Genomic DNA, 23,037 nt, shown 5'->3' on the forward strand with positions numbered 1-23,037 from the left:
GAGTCTTTTACACGATTATCGATTTACGGAACGCTTTTGTATATAACACCGTTGGAAACCGACTGCAGTATTTTTCTTTCTGTTATGGGTTATAAATATTATTCATATAATTGTAATTAGAAGTAATAATAGATGTATTTTTATAACAGCAAGGTTAAAGCATCGCTAATTTACACTGACTCCTCTCTTAATTAATATATTATAATTAAACAGAATGAGAACTACTTACACTCAAATTGTCACTAGCTACGAAAGTGCTTATTAGTTTGATCATTATACTCCAACATTACAAAATGTTTGTATGTACCCTAATTAAATTCTATAATATTATTAAATGTCTTTTTATTTCATCCTTGCCTTTTATTTCCACTAACATTATTTATTAAACAAAATAAAATTATCTATTTTAAAAAGATTTATTTATCTCTGTGATTTACACAGTCTGTAAAATTATCTTAGAGTATACTTATATTATATTATACTCTAACTAAGGTAATAACTATAATCCTTTTTTGCCCCAATGAACTATGGCCTATGCAATGACGACCACTAACATTCGCAATATAATACGTAAACCCACGAAATACTGCGGCATTTGCAAATGTCTTGAAGAACATTTTTATTAAAGTGAAACTTTTATTACATCGTCTCAAACTTTTTGGTCTGTGTAGCGCATGTCGCGTGACGGTCGGTTGTCGAGTAGGTATAAAGCAGTGTTCGGAAAGTTTCACTTTTACCCTATGATATATAAAAAGGTAGATACGTTACCCGCTCTCTATTTTGGCAAGAAAAAACTCAGCTAAGTGCCCGAGTTTCACTTAGTCACGCACCATTCAGCGTCGTGGCTGGACGTTCTTTTTTATATTTTAATCGGCAGTTGTTATTACGAAGTAACTACATGAGTGAGACATGTATTATGTCTCGTGCGTGAGAGTGAAAGAGAGAACAACTGTATTGGTGATAATGCGTTAGTAAGTAGGTATGTATTAATTACGCTGTTTTTTAGTGCAATGATGTTGGCGTATGCCGCGTCTACTAGTATAATAGAGTTATTGCTTTTACCGTGGTTTCATAAAACCACACAACATTTTTTTTATAATGAAGGGACAAAACAACATAATTCCAAAAGTTTCCTTAAATCATATATAATATAGTCGAAGTGATACTTTTGAACAAACAAATATCAAACTGGACACCCCAATAAAGCAAATTGTTGATTGCGAATGTATGATATAATCATGGACGTATAAATAAAGACGGACACCGTATTACGAACAAACAACGTGAAGCCACCATAGTAAGCTAGCGATCGTGTAAAGACAATAAACACGCACACACTCTCACCATAGTAAGCTAGTCGGCCGCCATTACGCCGTGAACCACCGACTGATTAACTGCGTCACTGTTTCACAAAAAATATTTAAAATGCCGTCTTGTGTGGTTAAATGGTGCCGCAACAGTACAATTTTAAATAACAAAACACAAGGGATTACATTCCACAGGGAAGCAAGTTATTTCTTTTATGTTTTAATGACAAAATTATTACGGCAAAATTTATAGAAAAAAAATACAGCCGCCATTGTCATCAGGACAGCTGTTGCCATGGCAACATGGCACACACACATGGATGTTTCGCCGCCATTACTAGGCTTCACTCAATGTTTAGGCGATATACCGTTCGTCTTTTTTTATACGTCCATGGATATAATATATCCTTCTATATATTATTTATGTTTGTAGTATTTAAGTAACGAAGTATTTACATAGCAATATCCTTAGATAACAAAATAAAAGACAGATGGAGCGTTGCCGAACTAAACCGAATAATTTATCGTCATTTCCATAAAGCTATGTGTGCTGTCATTTCGCCGTTGCACTGTACGTACACGATGCTTCTGTGTGGGTGTTATGTTACCAGATATTGAAAATTTTCCCAAAATTTTCCCCGACTACGGAAGAAAGAGGGTTATGTTTTTCGAGTGTAGGTATGTATGTATAATATTTCTTTGACACGCCCTGCAGTATAAACTGTAGGATCGATTTTGAGTTGTGACTTATGAGGTGTCATTGCAATCATCTGAATTATGAAGGTAGCTGTGGTGGTAGTGACGTAGGCTACATAAATTATTAGCAGTCATGTTTTAATTTTTATTTTAATATAAATTCGGGTTTTTGATATTATTTTATAATATTGTAAAAATTATTTTATCACCTATCTACTAAAGTTATACATGGACAAAATAATTTTATTCAATTTTTATTAAATAAATTACATTAAATTTATTAAATTAAATTACATTAAAAAAAGTTTTTATTTTTCAAAACATATGAATGCGAATAGCGGTAGTTTTTAGTCGAGAATGCGGGACATTTTATTTTCATCATATCCATCATGTGTTCACATGAATTAAATCGCAAGCAAAAACGACGCTTTTTATAAAAGTAACAAAAAAATGTATAATGCTTTTTAAAATAATCTAATAATGACCATGAACTTTTATTGCACTATACAAATAATCACATTCACGATCGAAAAATCCAACAGCACTACCCCGAATATCTTTTAACCATTTTACCCCTAAAAATGGCAAATTCATTTTCAAAATACTGGCAGCATACGTTGAAGTTTTGAATTCCTTCGTATTTGTAAAATTATTATATGTATACAAAATTAAATAAGCCAAATAATCTACAGAAAATCTGTAAAACGATGTTTTATCTTTTTGTTTGTTTTCGGGTACAAGTTTTACAGCGTTTTGATATCACAAGACAGCATTTTTTTACTAAAATATCAAACCCCTTTTGACGTATTGCATGACACTAGAATCGCTATAGCACTAGCGGGGAGGAACCACGTATTCGTTTTTGATTTCGTATTTTCTTTGACAAGGGCGATGAATGATTGACATGCTCCATCTGTATTTTATTTTGTAATCTAAGGCAATATCTGTTTATTTTATTTAATATAATCATAATATGTGCCTAATTATGTATAAATCTGTTATATCTATATATTATAATATATATTATTTGTAATTAATTATCAATAATAACAAGGTAAATGATTTTTGGAACTGTAAATAAAGTTTTTTGGTTGGTATTTGTATTTACTTATAGACTTAGTGAGCCTCGGAAATAAAAACTTACGGGCAGACTGAAAATCAGCGCTGTTTTCAGGTGTTAAAGGCCGACAGCATGGATGAGTCTCACCCTTAGGTCTCACCCGATTGCCATGTAAACTATTGTGTATTTTTTTTTGTAATATAAGTAGTTATGTGTGTGTAACATGTGGCAATAAATATTTTTTCTTTCTTTATTTCTCTTTCAAATAGTAGTGATACTTCGGTTACAGAACTTCCGGATATCCGTGGAAGAAGAAAGATCCGTATCTTCTATTTTTTAGTTACTTTTTTGACGGATCTTTAACCATACGTTAACTAAAAATCTATTAAATTCCATACCTTTAGATGTGATTTTTCCTTAAGCTAAATTTTGGTATGATATTGCAAATATTAATAAACTAAATATTATATAGAAAGTTGTAACATCCCTCTATGAAATAATGTTATATATAATATAGTCATATACAGGGTGTAATCGTTAAGTGTGCACAGGCGATTATTCCGTAACTATTACAGATATCAAAAATCTTTAAACTGATATCGAAAGTACTTAACCTAATGAGTAAAATGGCCATAATAAATTTTTAAAAATAATACGAGAAATATCTAAAAAATTAACTTTAAACCCTCCCATACATTTAGTATGAGATATGAATATCCCATGTACATGGGTTGATCCAAAAGTAATGATAATCAATATTAAACAAGGTCATTACAGTTAAAATAATTATGTATTTCTCTAGATAGTCTTCTAACTAGATAATATACTTCGATATTTTTTTTCCTTAACTTAGAAAAAAAAAACTTTGACTTCATCTACAAAAACCCCTCAAAATCGGCCATCACTTCGCTGTCGTCTTAAAATTTCTTGTATCGACGGTGTTTCTTGTGCCGAGGTAAGAGATAGAATTAACTAGGAGCTAGATCTTACAAACAGGGTGGGTGTTCAAGCATTTTCAATGCCGATTTTTGATTGGCAGCCATCGCAACTGACGCTTTGTGATCTGGTGCGTTGTCTTGGTGAACCAACATTCAAGACTGAAGTTTGCCATGTCTATTTTTCTTACTAACCTACCCGCAATCTTTTAATTTGGTCTGTGTAGTAAGAGCCCTGTGTAGTAGTGGCTACCTTCTTAAAATATTCCACATTTCTTCAGCGTCCCAAAAAACTACGGCTTTAATCTATCCCACTAATTTTCACTTTGAAAATCTTCACCGTCACTTTGGAAGCTCGCATCCAGGCCATTGATTGTTTCTTGGTTTCAGCATAAACATGGTGAACCCAGGTAACGCCCATGGTCACAAATCGTGACAAAAAATTATCCTGATCTCATTAAAAATTTAGAAATTCACCCTCTAAATGTCGAATCGTTGTTTCTTCTTTTCGTCGGGAAACATTCTGGCTCGCACTGTTCACATTAAAATTAATGTTAATACTTGGAAACGTGGCCTGTAGGTATAATTTTTTTGTGATAACTTAGTGATTACATGAGCAAGCATAAAACATTTATTTTATATTTTTATGTGCACAGGAAATACCCAATTATCATTACTTTTGGATCAACCTATACATTTAATATGAAAGATTTTAGCTTTTTTTTTGTTTTTTTTTGGTTTTCTGCTTTAATTACTTCGCAAATTTGGAGGGAAGTTCATTTAGAAACTGTAAATAGACCTCCTCATTGTATTGCACAATAAGGACGTCACTTCGAAAATCTACTATGAATACAAAATGTATGGGAAATAAATTGTATGGGAGCGTTTAATGTAACATTTTTGGTTATTTCTCGTTTTATTTTTAAAAATTTATTATGGCCATTTTACTCATTAGGTTAAGTACTTTCGATATCAGTTTAAAGTTTTTTGATATCTGCAATAGTTACGGAATAATCGCTTGTGCACACTTAACGATTACACCCTGTATAGTGATGGAAAGGAAAAAATGGAAGTAGATTAAATATGTATACTGATACTGTCAGTCGTTATGATGGTAAAATTTTCTATCACGGATTACGACCTGTCGTTCTTTGAAAACAAATACTTCTGCGTAGGATGAAAATGGTAATTAACGACGTCACAAGATCTAATAAGCCTAATAATATGTAAAACGATCTCGCCTGCATTCGTAGATAATTTCTGGACTCATTCGTTGTATAACAATCAATCTCTGATAAATAACTAATTCAGATACTAAATTAAGGACAGTGTCATCAGTTTCTAATTTTTAAAGTTACTTCCGAATTTAGTAACTTAATTAATTACTGACTAAATTCAGTGAAGCACATTACATTTTTAACTTATTTTTATACGTTGTCTGTGGCACAATCTACAATTTAACCTGTCATAATGACATAATATTATAGCTTGACATTTACGATTCTGGTTTTGCCGGGTTTTGCGTTTGTCGTTTTGTCATTTGTGTTGATTTGTTAGCTGTTTAACTGTTGTCCTTGAGTAAACTAAGTTGTAAAATTGAATCGAGTATAAAAATCATACTATACCGCAATGGCCGATTCAACGAATACGGAAATTTCCAAAATGAAGGTTGTGGATTTACGTAAAGAGTTGAAGGCACGTGGATTGTCATATACCGGCGACAAGAAAGAGCTTGTAGCAAGACTCCAAGCGGCAACTGTTCAAGAGGATCACGGTGATATCAATTTAGATTCTGACGAAATTGACTCTGACGGTGTACTGGATGACGATGACGATAAGACTCACGCGGATATTTTGGATGACACTGCTGCCGATACACTAAATGAAGATTTAGTGCTTGAAGAAAATTCACCAGAAAAACAAACCCCTGAGACTAAACCTCAGAGGATTCTTAAACGAAAAATTACCTCAGAGACACAAAAAGAACAGCCATCAACGGAGAGTAAAGATGTAGCCTCAAAGAAAATTGTTTTAAACAGAACAATTTCCATGTCATCTAATTCTTCTAAAACAACTGAGAAAAAAGATGAGGATGCAAGTAATGCTACAACAGAAACTTCATCTGATAGTAATTCTATTAAGATAACTTCAGATCTTGACTTGAAAACACGGTTAGAACTGAGAGCAAAGCGCTTTGGTCTTCCTGTTAAAATTTCTGACGAAGCAAGGAAGGAGGCAAGAAAACAAAGATTTGGGCAAAGTACAAACACTACAACTGAAACATCTAAAGTGACTATACCTGGAACACTATCAGACACTTTAGACAAACTTAAAAAACGATCTGAAAGATTTGGACAATCTGTCTCCACACTCATGATAGACATTGAGAATAAAGAGAAATTAGAAAAAAGAAAAGCTAAATTCGGTACTGTACAGTAAACATTATAATATTGTAAAATCATAGTTTAAGATTACTTAACTTTTCATTTTAATTTCTAACTTTATAATTTAGTGTTAATAAAGTATAATAAGGTTTTCAATAAAGTATATTGAAACTTATTCAATATTTAATTATAGTGTTTCCTAGAATGAAGGATAGTAATCAACTAAGGGTGCACTCACACACATCAGTCACCGTCACGGCACGTCACCGGACAGGATTAAAAAAAAATATGTATCAATAGTTCTGTGGTGTTTGGTATATACCTCGTAAGTGCAAAAATGGCCATTTTTTGTTTTTTGGCCATCTATACTGATAAAAACGTCCTCTTTCGTTTGGTCTATGTCACATAAGCCTATTGATAGTAGAAATACCTTAAATAGGTTGTATCAAAACCACTTAAGTACAAAAAAATATATTTTTATTTGATACAAATATATTAATATAACTTAACATAGACTTGTAAAACGAATACTCAATCAACGAACGGCCATTTACGATGTAAGAGCACTTAACATAATTAGACCAAACTTGAATAATTATTATCATCACTTAACTTATTTGTACCAAATCAAATAAAATTATTTGTTACTTAACTTACTTAACAGGTCTTCTCTGAGTTCTCCCTTACTTAAATATAACGTTATTTGGCACATAATTTAAATCTTCAGACATTAGGTCTCAAGCCTATTATCTATAAAGAAATATGCATGTGATGCAAGATCTCTTAGACTTAGTGTGTTCAGAAACGTTTACCAATCTTTAAATCGATTTAAAGATTGGTAAACGTTTAAAAAGCCAAATAACGATACCTACATGCACTAGGTTTGATTCTTTGTCTCTTCAAATTCATTCTTTCATGTCAGATTAGAATAGATTTTGAAAAATCGGAGCATAAGGCAACATTTCACTATGAAACTAAAAGATAAAAGCTGTTTGTTTACAGATTCCAAATTTAACTGCATCTGTAGCCTTTTATAAAAGAAACTTTGGACTTTTAATTTAAAAATCCGCAAAGTTACTACTAAACGAACATTCCATTATGTTATGTATGAAGGAATAGCTCAAAGAGGTGCGGATGAAATCGCATCACGCTTATGGCATTTTATTAACCGTTTGGCAGAAGAAGTACTTAGAGTAGCTTATTTTATATTCAGTGTTTTCCAGGTCAAAAACGGTATAATATCTTGCCTGTTAAGCAGATATTGAAAGATTCATTCAAAAAAGAAACAGCACCATCTCCGTACCCCGAGATAAATGAAAATGACCAGCAATCGCCATGATGTAAAATTAATTAATGAATCTGACTTCTTTTCATTTTCGAAACTATTGACTACCTACTCATTTTATTAAAAGAAATACTGCAACAGACAAAACTACATTTGGTTAGAACTGTATTTTCTGGTTGATGTATGAAAAGTCTAATGACGTAGATTTTAAATACTCTTTGAGTGAAAATGAAGAGTTTCCGTATTTCTGGTTTAAGAGAACTGAGAAAAGATTTGCCATTGGCCTCTAATGAGCCTATCAATATCGATGCTCTGAAATTCAAAGATATTTTAGATCTCCTGCCAATAAGTGATCCAATTTATGATGGTTATTTCAAATCATTGTCTCATGGTCCGACTAGAAACAATCTTATGACTTTCAGTGACAGTGATGACGATTGACGACTATGAATGAATGTTGTAGTGGTACGTTTTACAAGCAAATTTTATTTGACTGGATCCAGCTCGTAACTATTTGCAGGGTAAAGACATCTTCTCACAAGGAGAAGACATGAGCAGTAATCACCACGCTTGCGCACTGCTGGTTGGTGATTTCAGACCAAAATCCCGATTGCCATCACGATGTTTTCCTGTTATTAGAAATGATGTTTTCTTGTTATAGAAGATGTATCTCTGGTTATTAGAGAATCTACTTATGCATCCGAAAAAGACACATTGGTACATGTCGGTTGATGGGATCGATCCCGCAGCATCTAGCACGGCAGGCAAGCGAACTACCGTGACTTCTGAACCACACACACACACTACTTTTAGGATTTTACTTTGTAGAGAGAGTATCAGAGAATTGCATATTGCACGAAAATCACAATATTTCCTGGCTTTTTTATGAGTACTTATTTGTGGCAAATCACACTCCTATTCGTTTTTGTTTTTATATATGGTTAAATCTATTTGTATGGAAGACGTTTCCCCATAATATTTGTTTTTTAATGTCTGTTTATGTCTCCGTCGAAAAAAAAAAAGAAAATTCCTTTCCATTAATGTAAAAATAGGAATAAATACTAATTAAGAGTACAAATAAATATGCTCTAATCCACTTAAGTACACACGTTTTAGACATTTTCACATCATTTTCACATTTTTTCTTTTGGTACAAACATGTTAAGTAACAATTACTCTTGAACTAGAACATTTTTTTTATTTTTTTTATAAGTGTTCAAAACTTGAACATAATAGACATTTAAATATCATAAATTTGTTTTACTCAAGTGTTTATTCCGATCTGTAGCAACAGGGTAGCAACCGTGAAAACTTTCAAACGCTCATACCCAAAAATCACCATTTTGCACTTAAGTGGTACGTACCAAATACCACAGAGTTCTAGTATGACTCTGTTCCCACACGACAGTCGCCGGCACGAAATCTATCAGTGACGTCACCGGTCAGGCACGTCAAATAATCTTTCCATACATGTATCATACTTTTATCTCCACTCACCCGGTGCCGTCACGTCTCAGTTCAGTCAGCGTCGTGCTACCGTCAATAATTGCTACATGTTCTCTAGCGTGACACACGTCTAATCACTGACTAACCTGATGTATGTGTTCAATGATTCAGTCAAACCGGCGACGTGACTGACGGACAACATGACGGTGACTGGTGTTTGTGGATACGTACACAAACCGTCACCGATCAGTCATCGGTGCCGTGACGGTGACTGATGTGTGTGAGTGCACCCTAATAAAAAATAAATCTTATTGACTGATGGACAATTTTTTTATATAAAATAAAAACTTTTAACTTAATAAACCTGGTTATTTAGAATTATCATTAGACATTGACAGGGATAAAATGTCTTTATTATATAATTTCTATCTCTCTCATCTCATATGGGATCAGTAATCAATATGCATACAGGTATTAAAACTATGTACATAATAAAAATGCTTACATAGGCCAGATGGTAATAAAAATAAACTGGATAAGATATTGCATTATAAAATAAAACAAAAACAATTAAACTGTTCCATTTTTTATTGCTATAAATCTGAAAAAGGAAGCTCCTTAAAATCATCTGGAGATATATGTATGTTTGGGATTACATTATTTTGCTCTAATTTGGAAAAATCTTGGGGTATATGTATTGAATAATCCATGTATGGTTTTTTATGAATTGTTGCCCACCTTAAAGCCACATCTTTACAAAGTGCTTTTCTAAATCCTATACAATGCATATGTTTTAACTTTTCATACTTAATTCTTGTGTAACCTAAGCAAGCTAATGTATATTGCCAACATTTCATTAATTTACAATTTGCTCCAACATGTTTTGAATCAGGAGTTGAAATGATAAGCAAACCACCCGGCTTTAATAATTTATATGCATTTTCACATGCTGTTATTCTTAGATCAGAACTAGGTATATACTCCAAGAGAAAGCAGAATGTTATTATATCAAATGCTTCTTGTTTCAATTCTTTAACAATATTTTCTTGCACTATTGTTTCTTTTCCTATGTGTACATTTAGAAAATCACATTCTCTAACATACTGATTTGCAGGGCACAAATCAATGGCTAGAACATTGAATAAATTGTAACTTCTGAAGGGGTTGTAGCAGCTACCTACATCTAGTAATTCTAATGTTTCTTCAAATGACTCTTTATTAGAGAGCTGAATATTAAGTTTTTTGCTAATTTCCAACTCTTTTGCACTAAATTTAACATATTCTTTCTTTATAAAGTAGTCTTTGCATAATTCGACTGACCATTGAATACGAGACGTTGCTAAACTTTCTTCATTACCGTAATTTTCTTCCCAGAAAACAGTGGCTAACTTTTCCATATATTCAGCATAAGTCAATAATGTATCTTTATTTTTACAGTGCCTGGTCCATGCTTCTTTTGCTCCTAAAGTTACGGCATTCATACGAAGGTTGGAGTGAACATCTTTTAGATATTGGGCTAATTGCTTATGTTCGTCACTAGCCATGGTTTTCCTAAGATATACCTAATTTAGATTAGATTTCTAATAAGATTTCTGATGTATTGATAATGTGTATTGTTTACATATTTTTACGTATTAATTTTGACAGAATTTTGACCTGTGATTTTGACAGTTTAAAGTACATTCAGATACGGACACCATAGACTATATACTTACACAGAGCAAGTAATATTAAACTTATTACAGAGAACGGACTGGGACACTAGCACTACGGATGTGTCCAAGACACTTGGCGACACTGGTTTTCATACTAATTATGACATTATAGCACTTCTATTGTGTTCTTACTGTTCTGTGTGTCCAACAGTCCAAGACCAAAGAGGCAAGAAGTGTCACAGTCCAGTGTCCACAGAATGCCTACCTACCTTGTACCTAAAACGAAGAGAGTATATTATAATTAAAAAAATAAAACTTTTTTAAGATCATAATAACATTCTTCCTTGCTTCATTCGTCACAAAAAATATAAACAATCTCTATAAAAGAATACGGCAACAATACGATTTTAAATGTTGTCTGTAAAACTGTACTTTAGAGGGCGTCGAGTTGAGAGTCGTAATTTTTTTTGTAGTTAGCTATTGTCGTGGAACCTAAATCTGAAATTTCATTTTTTGTCAAATATCAAAGACGACCGACCGTTATTTGTTGTGCCCAAGTTGTGCCCACAGGCCACAGAGCCAGAACAGATAATTGCTCATAATATTTTGGCAGTTGGCAACAAATTGGATGACAGTTGACACTGGCAGAGGTGTGGGTTGATACAAAATTGTAATGTCTAAACTCTAAACAAAAACCAAAATAGTGGTATTATTATAATTTTGCGAAATTAATAATAACTTATCATGGATAATGCTGATCCCGATAAAATTATTGAACATTGGCTTCAAGACAATGATATTTCGGGAATGTCGCTTCCTGATATTGAATACGAACCACATCTTCTTATATCTAAAGTAAGTACCGGTACAAAATTATGTGAAGTTATTAATTGATGATTCTGTTTAACTAATAAACATTTCTTAGGTTCGGAAGCATTACATGGAAGAAATAATAAAATTACTATCATTGAATTACGAAAAGAATCAAAGATTGGTGAATAAAAATATATATCTACCTAGCGCAATTTGGCGGTGCGCGAAAATATTAGAAATGAGCGCAGCAAAAAATTCTATGTTGGTCGAATTGTACAGAAAAAACATTGTCACTGTGGTATGTTTAATCAATTAATGTTTTATCAATTTTATTCATGATGCATATTATACATTTTCTTATGATTAATTATCTCATTTATTCAGATTAAGGATTTAAAAAGTGATACAAATAATGGTAAACTGTACAAGAAATTATCAGAATGTCTTCATAAACCTCCAGAGAATGATAAAAAATTACAAACTTCCTTAACAATGCCCAAAGATTGTACTTGCACTTGTACATGTTACCAAAGAAAAAAAGTTCGCAAATTTTCTGAACCCTTTTCCATGGATCATAATAGAGGGATATTAATGGATCCAAACCAACAGAACATACATAATTTGTTGAAAGAATCAGAAATTACAAAGGGACCAGATACCAGTTTTCAGAATTGTGAGATAGGTGTCAAGTGTAATGCACCAATGCCCGAATCTAATGATGCAGAAGATGTAATGCAGCAGTTAGAAAAGCTATTTGAAGGTGGATCAAATGAGGAGGATATTTTTGATGGAATTCTATGCAATTCAATAGATTTTTCATTTAATGAGGGTACAAAAATGTCTCATAATTATGTGCAAGACGAATCTTGTAATACAGGCAGAGCCTCTCTAATTGAAGAACAAGCAGCCCAAATAAAATCTCTGGATGAAAGGCTGACAACCTTGACAGGCGTTTTGGAAAATGCAATAGACAATAGTAAAACTGAGGCTATCAAACATAAAAAGCCATCTTCAAATAAATGGATCTGTGAAGAATATTTTTTAAAAGTTAAACTTTTTGAACTGCTTGATCAACTCAGAGATTGTAATAGAGCAAAGCTTAATAGGGTAATATATATTGAAATTTTAAGTGTAGTTAGACACATTCTTTTCCCTGTTATAACATAATATTTTTAACTTGTGATATATTATGTAAGTATATGTTGAGAAAAAAAGTTATGAACTCATTTTAAAACATGCTTCAGTGTAGTCTATTATACTAGTGGTGCATCATATTATACTTGGCCCATGGTGCATAGATAAATAAATAAACTCTTCAGCTTTATATTTAGAAATAGATAGAAATGTCAGTTCATATCTTTTTTTGTTTTAGATAAAAGTACTATTAGCAGACCTCTTTGGAGAAGACAGTGATGATGAAGGTGTAGTCTCACCTCTTGATGAGACACCAGAATTTGTGGCAAGTTGCAAGGAACGCATAACTCCATGGGTTGTCAAGTTGCTAACACCATACTATGTAAAAGGAAGAATTAAGGGAAAGGCACTATTCAAAGCTTTGGCAAGGCATTTGATAAGATTAATTTACCAATGCAGTAGATATCCTGGTAAGATTTGATAATATTTAGATTTTAGATACTATTAACCGTTATATTTTTTATATTTATTGAGTTATTTTTTTACAGAGGAATATGAAGTACAAAACTTTATAAAAGACTTCTTACACAATCATAAAACAATTAGATGTGAAGCTGATTTTAAACAATTTCGCATTGAAAACATTTAAGGATTGCAATAACAATCCTATAGGTAAAGCAGAGTTTATGTTAAAGATGTAATTTCAAATCACCTGTTATAGTATTAATGAATGGATGAGGATCATCCATTATATGATGCCATATTTTAGAACCACAGAACAGTTCTCTGGCAAGATGGCATCCTTTACGATTGTAAATGTTTGTACATTGGTATGATTTAAAAAGAAAAAAAGAAACTACAGAGTTTCTATGTATATATAATTTCTGATGATTCCAAGGTGTTTCTAAATGAAATATTGATTATAGATGTTGGAGATTGAATAAAAAGTTCCTGTCAACAAAATTGCATTAGTGTTATAGTGCATCACCATTATCATTAAATATATTTTTAACTGCTGCCTTTGATCATTGTAAAGACTGCAAGTAAAAAATAACAATGCTATATAGAGCCAGTAAAAAGGCATTGAAAATAAATTTTAATGTGTTTTTATCAACTCTTCATATACATTGTCATAGTATAAAACTATGATATCTTTTAAAGGTGTACCACAGTTATACACACTATAGAATGAAGTGTGTGAGAGATGATTGATACAGTAGCACCTTTCTATACTTTTGATACATCAATGGTATAGAAAACTGATATAATTAAACAAGTTTCAGGTAAAATTTATCGTTTTATTTATACTTTGGGTTTCTTACAGTTTTGTGGGATTTCTTCTGTTGATTTTCTTTTAGTTGATTTAGAAAACCAAGCTGTTAATGATTTTTGTGTAGTTTTTGGTTTATCTTCTATAGAGATTTTCTTATTGCATTCTAAAGATTTATTCTTTGAATTATTAACCAGTGTTGATACAGGATGCCATTCTAGCATCTTAGTTTGTGTCAGATACTTCAAAGCCATGTTTACATTAACATTGTCTATATCAAGCCAGGCCTAAAATAAAAATAATAAAATTTAAAAGAAACTTTATGGACAAAATTTACAATCAGTATCAATTTTTTCAAGACTTACTTCAACTTGTTCATTATTATCTAAAATGGCTGGCATTCTGTGATGTAGCCAACTAAAGGTTTCATTAGATTCCATTGTTATTACAGAATAGGAGTAAATTATAACATCATTGTCTTGCCAGGCATGATACAATCCAGCCATGTACAAAAGTTTCATTTCTTTCCAACCTTCATCCTCATTAAATTCTTTCTTCCAGGATTTTGGATCATTGATCTTAAAATTAAAAAAAAATATAAGGATGTTTACCAATTAGTTACTATGAGTATTTTGCACAAGCAAATTTGTTTAATAAAAAGCAAGGTGGAAAAAATTGATACACAGGCAAAACCTTGTTTTCTTATTCAATAAACAAATATGTATTCCCCTTCTTTAAATTAAGGAACAATATAAAATTATATTATAGAAATAATGATAATATTTTGATATCTATTTTTGAAAAGTAAATAAGTAGGTACATCTTATCTGGTATCTTACATTAATATCTGATTCTTGTTTCATATAAATATAGTATGGTTGTTTAACTTTGTTTTTTAATGTAGTTTGCCATTCATAAAATCCTTCTGCTACAATAATGCATCTACCTCCATTATTTAATATTGGACTGTAAAGTTTTGAATGCAGTATATTTTCGAAACGGCAATTATTTGTACTTAGATTATGATTTTTATAGTCACCCTGTGAAAAAATATAAATTAATAATTTGATTTTCAATAATTATACACCTCATAAAATATTACTTCTGCTTTAGAAACATAATTTAAAGTTAAAAGATATTTTGTTTTACCTTGTGCCAAGGTGGTATTATTCCCCACATCATTGGTTTCAACACTCTATGTGTATTGGCAGCATTTTTAAATTTACTAGAAGAAATTAACACTGGTGTAACATCTGTAGGAGCTATGTTACTTGATGGTGTGTATTCTTTGCCATTGTTATGTTCCTGAAGATAATCTGGCTTAATAACGCTTTTGGAATGTTTATCCAAAAAACTGCAAGCACAGCGAAGTTGTTCCTTATCTAGTGCCCTATAAAAAATATGATTGATAGAAATATAATAATTATTACACATAGTGCCTTCACATTGCATTATATACCTACCACAGGTATATACTTCTCTTTGATAATAGTTTAACCATTCTTTATAAATGTATTATGTACTAGATTTCCGCCCCCGGCTTCGCCCGCGTTTTCAAAGGAAAACCCGCATAGTTCCCTTTCCCGTGGGATTTCCGGGATGAAACCTATCCTATGTGTTAATCCAAGTTACCCTCTATATGTGTGCTAAATTTCATTGTAATCGGTTCAGTAGTTTTTACGTGAAAGAGTAACAAACATCCATACATCCATACATCCTTACAAACTTTCGCCTTTATAATATATATTAGATTAAGAAAGATAGTACTTACAATCTAGTGCGGCCACACATTTTGGTTCGAATAAAAGTAAATGATAACTAATTAGGAAATGATTATAAATTTTATTAAATTACTACAAGGAAAAATCAAATTGTGAAAAGTGTAAGTAATTTTGTTTACAACGAGGGTAGGTCATTGCTTAATTCTTATTTGGGTGTTCGTTTCCAAAATTCTACGTAACGTAGAACAATACGGAAGTTCCTACTCCAGTGACGACTATTTTTAAAATAAACCAAATAATATTTAAAAAGTTGTGAAGTTGACAGAATGTTTAGTGTGACCACAGAAAAATATACTACGCAAGTGTGACCATATTAAAATTTCCAGTCCTGCCACTTGCACTGGTTCTTTAAAATTAATTATTGTAACATATATACATTATGTGATGGAAATGTAGTGGACTTCCCCCCTACTTCTTCCAAGTTTAGAAGGACCTAAAGCCCAAGTATCGTAGTTAAATTCGTAAGTTTTCAAACGATCAATTCAATCGATTTCATTAAATATTTGATGAAATTCTCCATTATAATACTTATTTAAATCGCTTGAATTATATAAAATAACGTAAAATATTGTTAACATTCTCTATTGTGACTGAAGTTAAAGTAATAAGCTATCGAGTCTAAAAGTGAAGTATACTTTATAGGTAAAAGCAAATAAAATAAATTTTCTTTTCCAACTTATATATTTTCGAAAATGAATCAATATAAATCATCATATTATTATATCCTATATATTTTTTTATTGCCCAATGATATGGTTGGGTACATATGTTGTATATGCAACTGTTTCATAAACATATATTAGAGTGTAAAGATTGTAGATTTAGGGTGGATATACACTTGTACCTTTTCTCAATCATTCATTTGATGAATGTTCATACAAATGCACTCTTCTCAACTAAATGCTTACATGGAGTGAGCATTTACCTGGAGGCTGTAACATTTCTTTGCATTAAATTTTCATTTGAATCCTTTGCAATAGAAGCATCATGTTGTCCGCCTTCATGCTTTGCTTGGTAAAATGTAACAGCAATACACACAATAAAGAACAAATGCTCAATGTTCTGTTATGAGTCCAGGCTTAACTGAGAGACCATTCTTAATTTGGATCTTGCTTTCATTTCATACTTGAAAATTAAGTTATGTATATCATGAGTTAACATGAGCCTGTCATCTTCATTCATTTTTTTTAATTTTTGCGACACAAGTTGGCCAAACAAATCATTTTCATCTGTCTGTTTTTCTAAATTTCTCTCTTCTATAAGAGAGAATGCTTCATCTATTTGCTTCTTTATTTGTGATAATTCCTCAGATTTCATAGTTTTTTTTCTTTTTTTGCACCGTTCATATTGTGTTGATTCATTTCCACTGCCTTCATCCGATTCTCTTGAGAGAGTTCTTTCATATTTTAATGTGTGTTCCTGAAACATTATTATCACATTAAAAATTGAAATTTTTCTATACCTAAATACATTTTTTTCAGCTACCGAGCACTGAAACTGATGAAACCCAATTCCTCATTGTTGTGGAACATTGGATAGCAAACATGTGGTGACAGAATCACCTATTCATACCTCTGACTACATTAATTACAAGAAAACATTCTTGCCTAACTGCCCTTAACAACATATCCTTCCTATTTGCTGATGGAATACCAAGGGAGATTGTGTTTAGCATTTTATGGAAAACAATTATGTATTAATAATAATACAACCAACATGACAAAGCTATACTATCTTCCAGGAAACATATGTATGTACCATACATTTGACCACAATTTATAGAATAGTCATTTACATTCTGATACAACTTAACTGCTGTGCTACTTACCTCAGTATATTTGGGGTTGTTGTATTCATACACTGACCACAAGAAACTGTGCATTGCTTCAAATGCAAACCATGTTGGCTGGTACACATCATCCGTACTTGAACAGGTGGTATAGGAGTCTTTAAGCTTTTTTAAGTGATCCCTATAAGCAGCCATTAGAGAATTCCTCTTCCTTTTTAATTCTTCAATAGAACATTGAAGCGAAAATGAATTTTTAATTCTTTCCCAAGCGTCAATAACGGCCGTTCTGTTTTTATTGGATTTCGTATTAGGATTCCATATGGTCGGTTCATTCTCCAGAAGTTCAATAAACTCTATCACCTTGGCATTGGTCCAATCCATAATAATATTTAAATTTTAATTATTATATTATTTATAATTTTCATTAATTTCCGTAAACTAATAATATTTAGATTTATGCCAAGAGAGGTGAGATGTCGATGTCAGTGTCAACTGTCACGATTCACGTACCACAGATAAACTATAAAGGTTAGACCGCACTAAGTGAAACTAGGCGACGCGACGTATCACGGGCCACGGCGCGACATGTTAAATTGCCGATTGATCAAATTTCCCCGTGACGCGGGCGCACGTAATTCTCATTGATTATAGGTACCTCATACAGTTTCATAATCTAAAGAATATAACTAAGCTGCGTCGCGTCACTTCGCTACAGCTGCCGTGTAGTTACGCCTATTGAAGTCGGACCTTTATAATATATTTAATGACACATGCCGTATCTCTATGGCCGCATCTCACTCAAAAATATGTCAAAATGACATTATTTTCTCACAAAAATATAATCTAAGACAAAAATAGTTTTTTGTAATCTGTGGCCCGTGGTTGACGGTTGTAACTTGTCATAATCATACGCCAAATTTACCAAAATAATTTATAATAATCGTCTCCACTCTCCACTATTCGTTAAGTGATTACACTGTCGGCCTCCGATTTTCCATTCATATATTTGTTTGATACCTCTCTCAAAATAGTTTTATGATGTATCCAAATAAAATGGCTAAACTTTAAACTGAATAGTTTTTACACGTTATCACAATGTGGAAATATGTAACGCGGCGACTGAGGGACTCATTAGAGAGGAGTGCTAATCATTTTGATAAACGCAGTTGTGGTGGTGTAGTCAATTCATCAAATGGATTATCTGACGACGTTAACAAGAGGTCCAATACTCCTTGTTGTTGGTTCACATCACGTAAACCCTGGAACTCGTATCAAAATGATAATGATACCAACAGTAAAAGATGGAATTTTGATAATTTGAATTGTACTTGGATCGGTGCCATTACATGGGTAAGCATTACGTTTTTATCAGTCCTCTCAAATTTAAGTCTACGACGATAGCACGATTTGTATTTATAATAATAAACATATTGATTTTGGGCGCAATATGTCACTTGCTATCCTTACTTTTACTTGTTGATAAACCTGATTTTTAATGGTCACTGATGGCGTTGGTCATTAATACCAAAATGTAAATTTGGAATTTAGCAATTCATAGTCTGATTTCAATTGTTCCTTTTTGTTAAAATTGTATCAATCTTAAGATAAAGAAATGGGTTATAAATTAAAATAAATTAATTTAAGAAAGCTTGTTTCACTCCTTTACAGAGTAGTGCATTAGTTTTTGGATGGTACTCCGGGCAACTTATCCACTGGAAGCTTAAGGATCATTTCAAACAGACTAAATGCACACCAACTAACACATTGCTAGAATCCTTTCAACCCATTAAAAACCGGAATATCAAGAGTTTAGAAGCAGGCTATGAGGTACATACTGCAAAAGCCTCTACTGTACATTTGATTTCAAATGATCACAGTGGAGATAAGCAAGAGAATGCAAGTGCCAGTAAGAATAGCTCGGAAAGTTCAGATGGTGACTTGGGAGAGGTGCTCAATTCAATTGAAAATAAATTGGGCTTAGCAGCAATTGAAAGTGGTCATCATCAGGATGGCTTGAACTTGTTGAGGTATGTTTTGTATTTTTATACAATGCTACATAATAATATATAGTAAATACTACTTAATTGAAGATATTAAAAGTGACTATGTATTCTTTAAACATTTAATTATATTAAATGAGTAATTCAAGAGTTATTATTATTGGGCCCTTGCTTTATCTAGATTATATTTCAAGTTTCATCTGAGATTTTAGATAATTGTAAACCAAATAAAGAGAGCATGTCACATTCAAATAGTACTAAATTTATAAGCTAAAAGACCATATCCTTGGTATTGTTTAAATGATAAAATAATACACATCATAGTGTTTCTTTGTGAATAAAATTTTAAATATAAAACAAATCTTCACCAGGTCAGCAGCCAATAGAAATCACCCTCCTGCCCTTTACAATTTGGGCCTTTGCTATGAATTGGGTCTTGGAGTAGAAGCAGATGAGAAAGCAGTAAGTATATTATAGTTTCTATCTTGTCACACAACCTCACCAACAGAAGTCGAAGGAAATGCCTATGTATTAAAATCATATCATAAAATCTCTCATTGCAACATGAACAAAGGACAAACAAACATATAAACACAAACAACTTGTTCAATATAGAGTTCAATGATCAACCCAACTACCCTCAATTTGTAAATAGACTTTATGATTGACTGCTTCTGTTGACTGTGAGGCAGTTGTATTCATTGAAAACTTAAATTATATTGTAGAATATAATATTTACCCCAACCCCCTTTTGATATCTAAAAATATAATACATACTGTATGATTGCTTACAGAAACATTGTTTTGCTTTTAATATAAAAAATAAATTTAAATTTTATAAATCTTCAGGCAATGGAGCTATATCGGTCAGCGGCAGCCTTGCAACACCCAGGGGCACTTTATAACCTCGGCATTTACTATGCACAAGCTCGAGGTGGTCTAAATAGGGACACCACAACCGCAACCCGCCTTCTACGACTAGCTGCTGTTCAGGGTCAGGAAGATGCTATTACAGCGTTGAAGAATCTTGACGTAGATATTAACGAACCAGCGCCGCAAAGAGATAACGATTTATGGTCGAAACAGTTCAGTCAATTTTCACATAATGAAAATATCATACCAACTCTTTCTTCATTGTTTATCGAAAATCTTAATAATAATCTTGGTTTCAATTACGAACCCGTAGTTTATTAAATTTTATACCCAAATAATATGGTGGTAGTGCGTTTGATTTTTATTCTTTCTTATACCTAGTTTTACCTGCATTTACATATTAGGCAAGTTTAATTGGTTGTAAAATAATATGTTATGTATCTTAACATATTAAAACTAAATGTTTTGACGAAAATATGTACGAAAGATCAATTCCTTAATTGCGTTTAAATTATATAGTGTGACGTAACGGTCGTAGGTATACTTAACCAAAATGCTTTGTGACATGCAAATCTTATTTTTATTCAAAGCCATATTGATCTAAGAACATAATATAGGTATACATTTAAAATGTCTAACGAAATTAAATTTCGTAGAAATTGTGAGACTTTTAAGTACATTAGATAGTAATATAATAATTTTAAAATAATCATGCTTATTAAAATGAATGAACCTTTGATTTTTGGTTGTTTTATCTAACTGCTAACATGTAATTGCTTCATTATACAATTTTTCCCATCTATAATAATATTGCTGATTTGAATAATGAATGAATGAATGAATGAAAAATACTTTATTGTACACCAGATATGATACATTTTATAAACTTAACAATAAATTGATCAATGTACAGTAGGCGGCCTTATCGCTGGCAGCGATCTCTACCAGGCAACCCAAAAAAGTCGAGGAAAATAGTTAACTTAATCATGGTGGTGCATAATAAATAAAAGTGCATGAATCAGAATAATATTTATATACTATAACTACATAGTAAATACATACATATATACCTGTATTATAAATATTATATACTTACACAGATAATATAATGTATATAATATATATATATATATATATATATATATATATATAAGGACACATACATATATAAATACATACATAAATATACATACATACATATAAGCATATACAATAAACAAGAGGGTTAACAATTGGCCTGCGACAGTTTACTATAATAGTTTTTAACTTTATTTTTGAAAGTAAAAATCGATTCAGCACGTCTTATTTCTTCGGGTAACGAATTCCAGAGGTTAATGACGGAGACAGTGAAGGAGGAGTGAAAGAAATTAAAACGGTGGGAAGGAATACTTAAGGTTAAAAGGTTAGAGGAACGGAGAGTTAAGGAATGTTCGTTGAGAAACTTGAAATTTTCTTTAAGATAGGAGGGGGTCTTAGGATCGAATAAGATACCGTATAATAAATGCAGCATATGAGTATACCGGCGAAAACGTATAGGAAGCCATTCAAGTTTTTTGCGGAAATTGGATACGTGATCGTATTTGCGGAGACCAAATACGAATCGGATGCACAGATTTTGAAGGCGCTCTAGATAATCGAGTTGTTTCTCGGTTAAATCGGGATAACAGGAGTCGGCGTAATCAAGGATGGGGAAGAGTAAGGACTCTGCAAGGGAAATCCTAGTTGGTATGGGCAGGAAATTGCGCAGCCTGCGTATTGAGCCTGCAGCGCCAAACAACTTTTTGCGAACGACTTCGAGGTGAACCTTCCAAGTCATATTTGCGTCAAAGTGAATGCCAAGGTTCTTAACAGAGTCACTGAAAGGTATTGACGTTCCATCCAAAGTTAAATTATTCGGAATAGTGTTCCAGTCAATCTTAGCAGTCAATTTAGAGCTCCCTATGATAATACATTGAATAATGTATCATGAGATCTGATTTTATTGAAAGCATGACTTGGGATGGTCATAACATGGTACATGATGAAACGAGAGGTCATCATACTTCCTACATCCGCCTTGACAACGTTCTATGACAAAAATATTTGCGAAACATTTGAAAAACTATGTTGTTAACAATAAACGATATATCAAATAAATTTGGTGTTTTATTTTGGTCTGTTTCCTATCCTAAACTGTATAATTTATTTTATTTGGAATGTGTGATTTATTAGAAATACTAGATTTTCACCCGCGTTTTCAAAGAAAACCCCGCATAGTTACCGCTGCTGTGGGCTTTCCGAGATAAATAGTACCTAGACTGTCTTGTTCTGGGTCTTCAGCTACCTACCAACATACCAAATTTCATTGTATTATCGGTTTCAGTAGTATTTACGTAAAAGAGTAAAACTTGATTACCAACTAAAACATCTATCCTCACAAACTTTTGCAGATAAAAAATGGGTAGTATTTAAACGAGTGACTGTAAATTAAAGTTTTAATTATCAAAAATAATTAATTGGGGTAACAGAATTACTAAGTGAGCGACTGACTGCGAGCGATGAAAAATTAATAGATCAGCAACTAACAAACATTAATTTGCGTTACATAAAATACAAAATGAGCAGCTTCA

At 32.2% G+C, this 23,037-nt stretch overlaps 6 protein-coding genes across 6 annotated transcripts; 3 read left to right on the top strand and 3 right to left on the bottom strand.

Moving 5' to 3' along the window:
- The first annotated feature begins 5,502 nt into the window (after positions 1 to 5,502).
- LOC149479450 (SAP domain-containing ribonucleoprotein-like) lies at positions 5,503 to 6,608 on the top strand. Its single transcript, XM_089708199.1, has one exon. It carries the CDS (start codon positions 5,628 to 5,630, stop codon positions 6,435 to 6,437), a length of 810 nt encoding a protein of 269 aa, XP_089564325.1. The 5' UTR covers positions 5,503 to 5,627; the 3' UTR covers positions 6,438 to 6,608.
- A 3,079-nt stretch (positions 6,609 to 9,687) lies between these two features.
- Positions 9,688 to 10,805, bottom strand: Samtor (S-adenosylmethionine sensor upstream of TORC1). The gene has a single exon (XM_089708198.1). It carries the CDS (start codon positions 10,655 to 10,657, stop codon positions 9,707 to 9,709), a length of 951 nt encoding a protein of 316 aa, XP_089564324.1. The 5' UTR covers positions 10,658 to 10,805; the 3' UTR covers positions 9,688 to 9,706.
- Positions 10,806 to 11,387: 582 nt separating this feature from the next.
- Positions 11,388 to 14,004, top strand: LOC149479452 (uncharacterized). Its single transcript, XM_089707767.1, has 5 exons — positions 11,388 to 11,623; positions 11,694 to 11,879; positions 11,966 to 12,688; positions 12,954 to 13,185; positions 13,264 to 14,004. The coding sequence occupies exons 1-5, from the start codon at positions 11,513 to 11,515 to the stop codon at positions 13,362 to 13,364; spliced, it is 1,353 nt and encodes a 450-aa protein (XP_089563893.1). The 5' UTR covers positions 11,388 to 11,512; the 3' UTR covers positions 13,365 to 14,004.
- Positions 13,988 to 16,109, bottom strand: LOC149479453 (abasic site processing protein HMCES). The gene is made up of 5 exons (XM_089707768.1): positions 15,757 to 16,109; positions 15,135 to 15,375; positions 14,825 to 15,025; positions 14,351 to 14,563; positions 13,988 to 14,272 (listed from the first exon to the last, which is right to left on the bottom strand). The coding sequence occupies exons 1-5, from the start codon at positions 15,774 to 15,776 to the stop codon at positions 14,018 to 14,020; spliced, it is 930 nt and encodes a 309-aa protein (XP_089563894.1). The 5' UTR covers positions 15,777 to 16,109; the 3' UTR covers positions 13,988 to 14,017.
- Positions 16,110 to 16,451: 342 nt separating this feature from the next.
- Positions 16,452 to 18,044, bottom strand: LOC149479454 (uncharacterized). Its single transcript, XM_089708207.1, has 2 exons — positions 17,595 to 18,044; positions 16,452 to 17,185 (listed from the first exon to the last, which is right to left on the bottom strand). The coding sequence occupies exons 1-2, from the start codon at positions 17,934 to 17,936 to the stop codon at positions 16,832 to 16,834; spliced, it is 696 nt and encodes a 231-aa protein (XP_089564333.1). The 5' UTR covers positions 17,937 to 18,044; the 3' UTR covers positions 16,452 to 16,831.
- A 391-nt stretch (positions 18,045 to 18,435) lies between these two features.
- Positions 18,436 to 21,253, top strand: LOC149479455 (uncharacterized). Its single transcript, XM_089707766.1, has 4 exons — positions 18,436 to 18,905; positions 19,224 to 19,582; positions 19,927 to 20,017; positions 20,405 to 21,253. Exons 1-4 carry the CDS (start codon positions 18,651 to 18,653, stop codon positions 20,747 to 20,749), a joined length of 1,050 nt encoding a protein of 349 aa, XP_089563892.1. The 5' UTR covers positions 18,436 to 18,650; the 3' UTR covers positions 20,750 to 21,253.
- Positions 21,254 to 23,037: the final 1,784 nt, after the last annotated feature.

The sequence above is a fragment of the Colias philodice genome, chromosome 20 (assembly GCF_061535455.1).
Source record: "Colias philodice isolate Cphi_HAF_F1 chromosome 20, ilColPhil1 Martin Lab GWU primary, whole genome shotgun sequence".
In the NCBI taxonomy this organism is placed as follows: Eukaryota; Metazoa; Arthropoda; class Insecta; order Lepidoptera; family Pieridae; genus Colias; species Colias philodice.

What these genes read in the sequence shown, in the direction of transcription:
- LOC149479450 (XM_089708199.1), top strand. Translation starts at nt 5,628, where the DNA reads ATGGCCGATTCAACGAATACGGAAATTTCCAAAATGAAGGTTGTGGAT.
- Samtor (XM_089708198.1), bottom strand. Translation starts at nt 10,657, where the DNA reads ATGGCTAGTGACGAACATAAGCAATTAGCCCAATATCTAAAAGATGTT.
- LOC149479452 (XM_089707767.1), top strand. Translation starts at nt 11,513, where the DNA reads ATGGATAATGCTGATCCCGATAAAATTATTGAACATTGGCTTCAAGAC. An exon ending in CACATCTTCTTATATCTAAA is followed by an intron (nt 11,624 to 11,693) that starts GTAAGTACCGGT and finishes AACATTTCTTAG; the next exon opens with GTTCGGAAGCATTACATGGA. An exon ending in GAAAAAACATTGTCACTGTG is followed by an intron (nt 11,880 to 11,965) that starts GTATGTTTAATC and finishes TCATTTATTCAG; the next exon opens with ATTAAGGATTTAAAAAGTGA.
- LOC149479453 (XM_089707768.1), bottom strand. Translation starts at nt 15,776, where the DNA reads ATGTGTGGCCGCACTAGATT. An exon ending in TAATACCACCTTGGCACAAG is followed by an intron (nt 15,026 to 15,134) that starts GTAAAACAAAAT and finishes ATTTTTTCACAG; the next exon opens with GGTGACTATAAAAATCATAA. An exon ending in AACAAGAATCAGATATTAAT is followed by an intron (nt 14,564 to 14,824) that starts GTAAGATACCAG and finishes TTTAATTTTAAG; the next exon opens with ATCAATGATCCAAAATCCTG.
- LOC149479454 (XM_089708207.1), bottom strand. Translation starts at nt 17,936, where the DNA reads ATGGATTGGACCAATGCCAAGGTGATAGAGTTTATTGAACTTCTGGAG. An exon ending in ACAACCCCAAATATACTGAG is followed by an intron (nt 17,186 to 17,594) that starts GTAAGTAGCACA and finishes ATAATGTTTCAG; the next exon opens with GAACACACATTAAAATATGA.
- LOC149479455 (XM_089707766.1), top strand. Translation starts at nt 18,651, where the DNA reads ATGTGGAAATATGTAACGCGGCGACTGAGGGACTCATTAGAGAGGAGT. An exon ending in GGATCGGTGCCATTACATGG is followed by an intron (nt 18,906 to 19,223) that starts GTAAGCATTACG and finishes ACTCCTTTACAG; the next exon opens with AGTAGTGCATTAGTTTTTGG. An exon ending in GATGGCTTGAACTTGTTGAG is followed by an intron (nt 19,583 to 19,926) that starts GTATGTTTTGTA and finishes AATCTTCACCAG; the next exon opens with GTCAGCAGCCAATAGAAATC.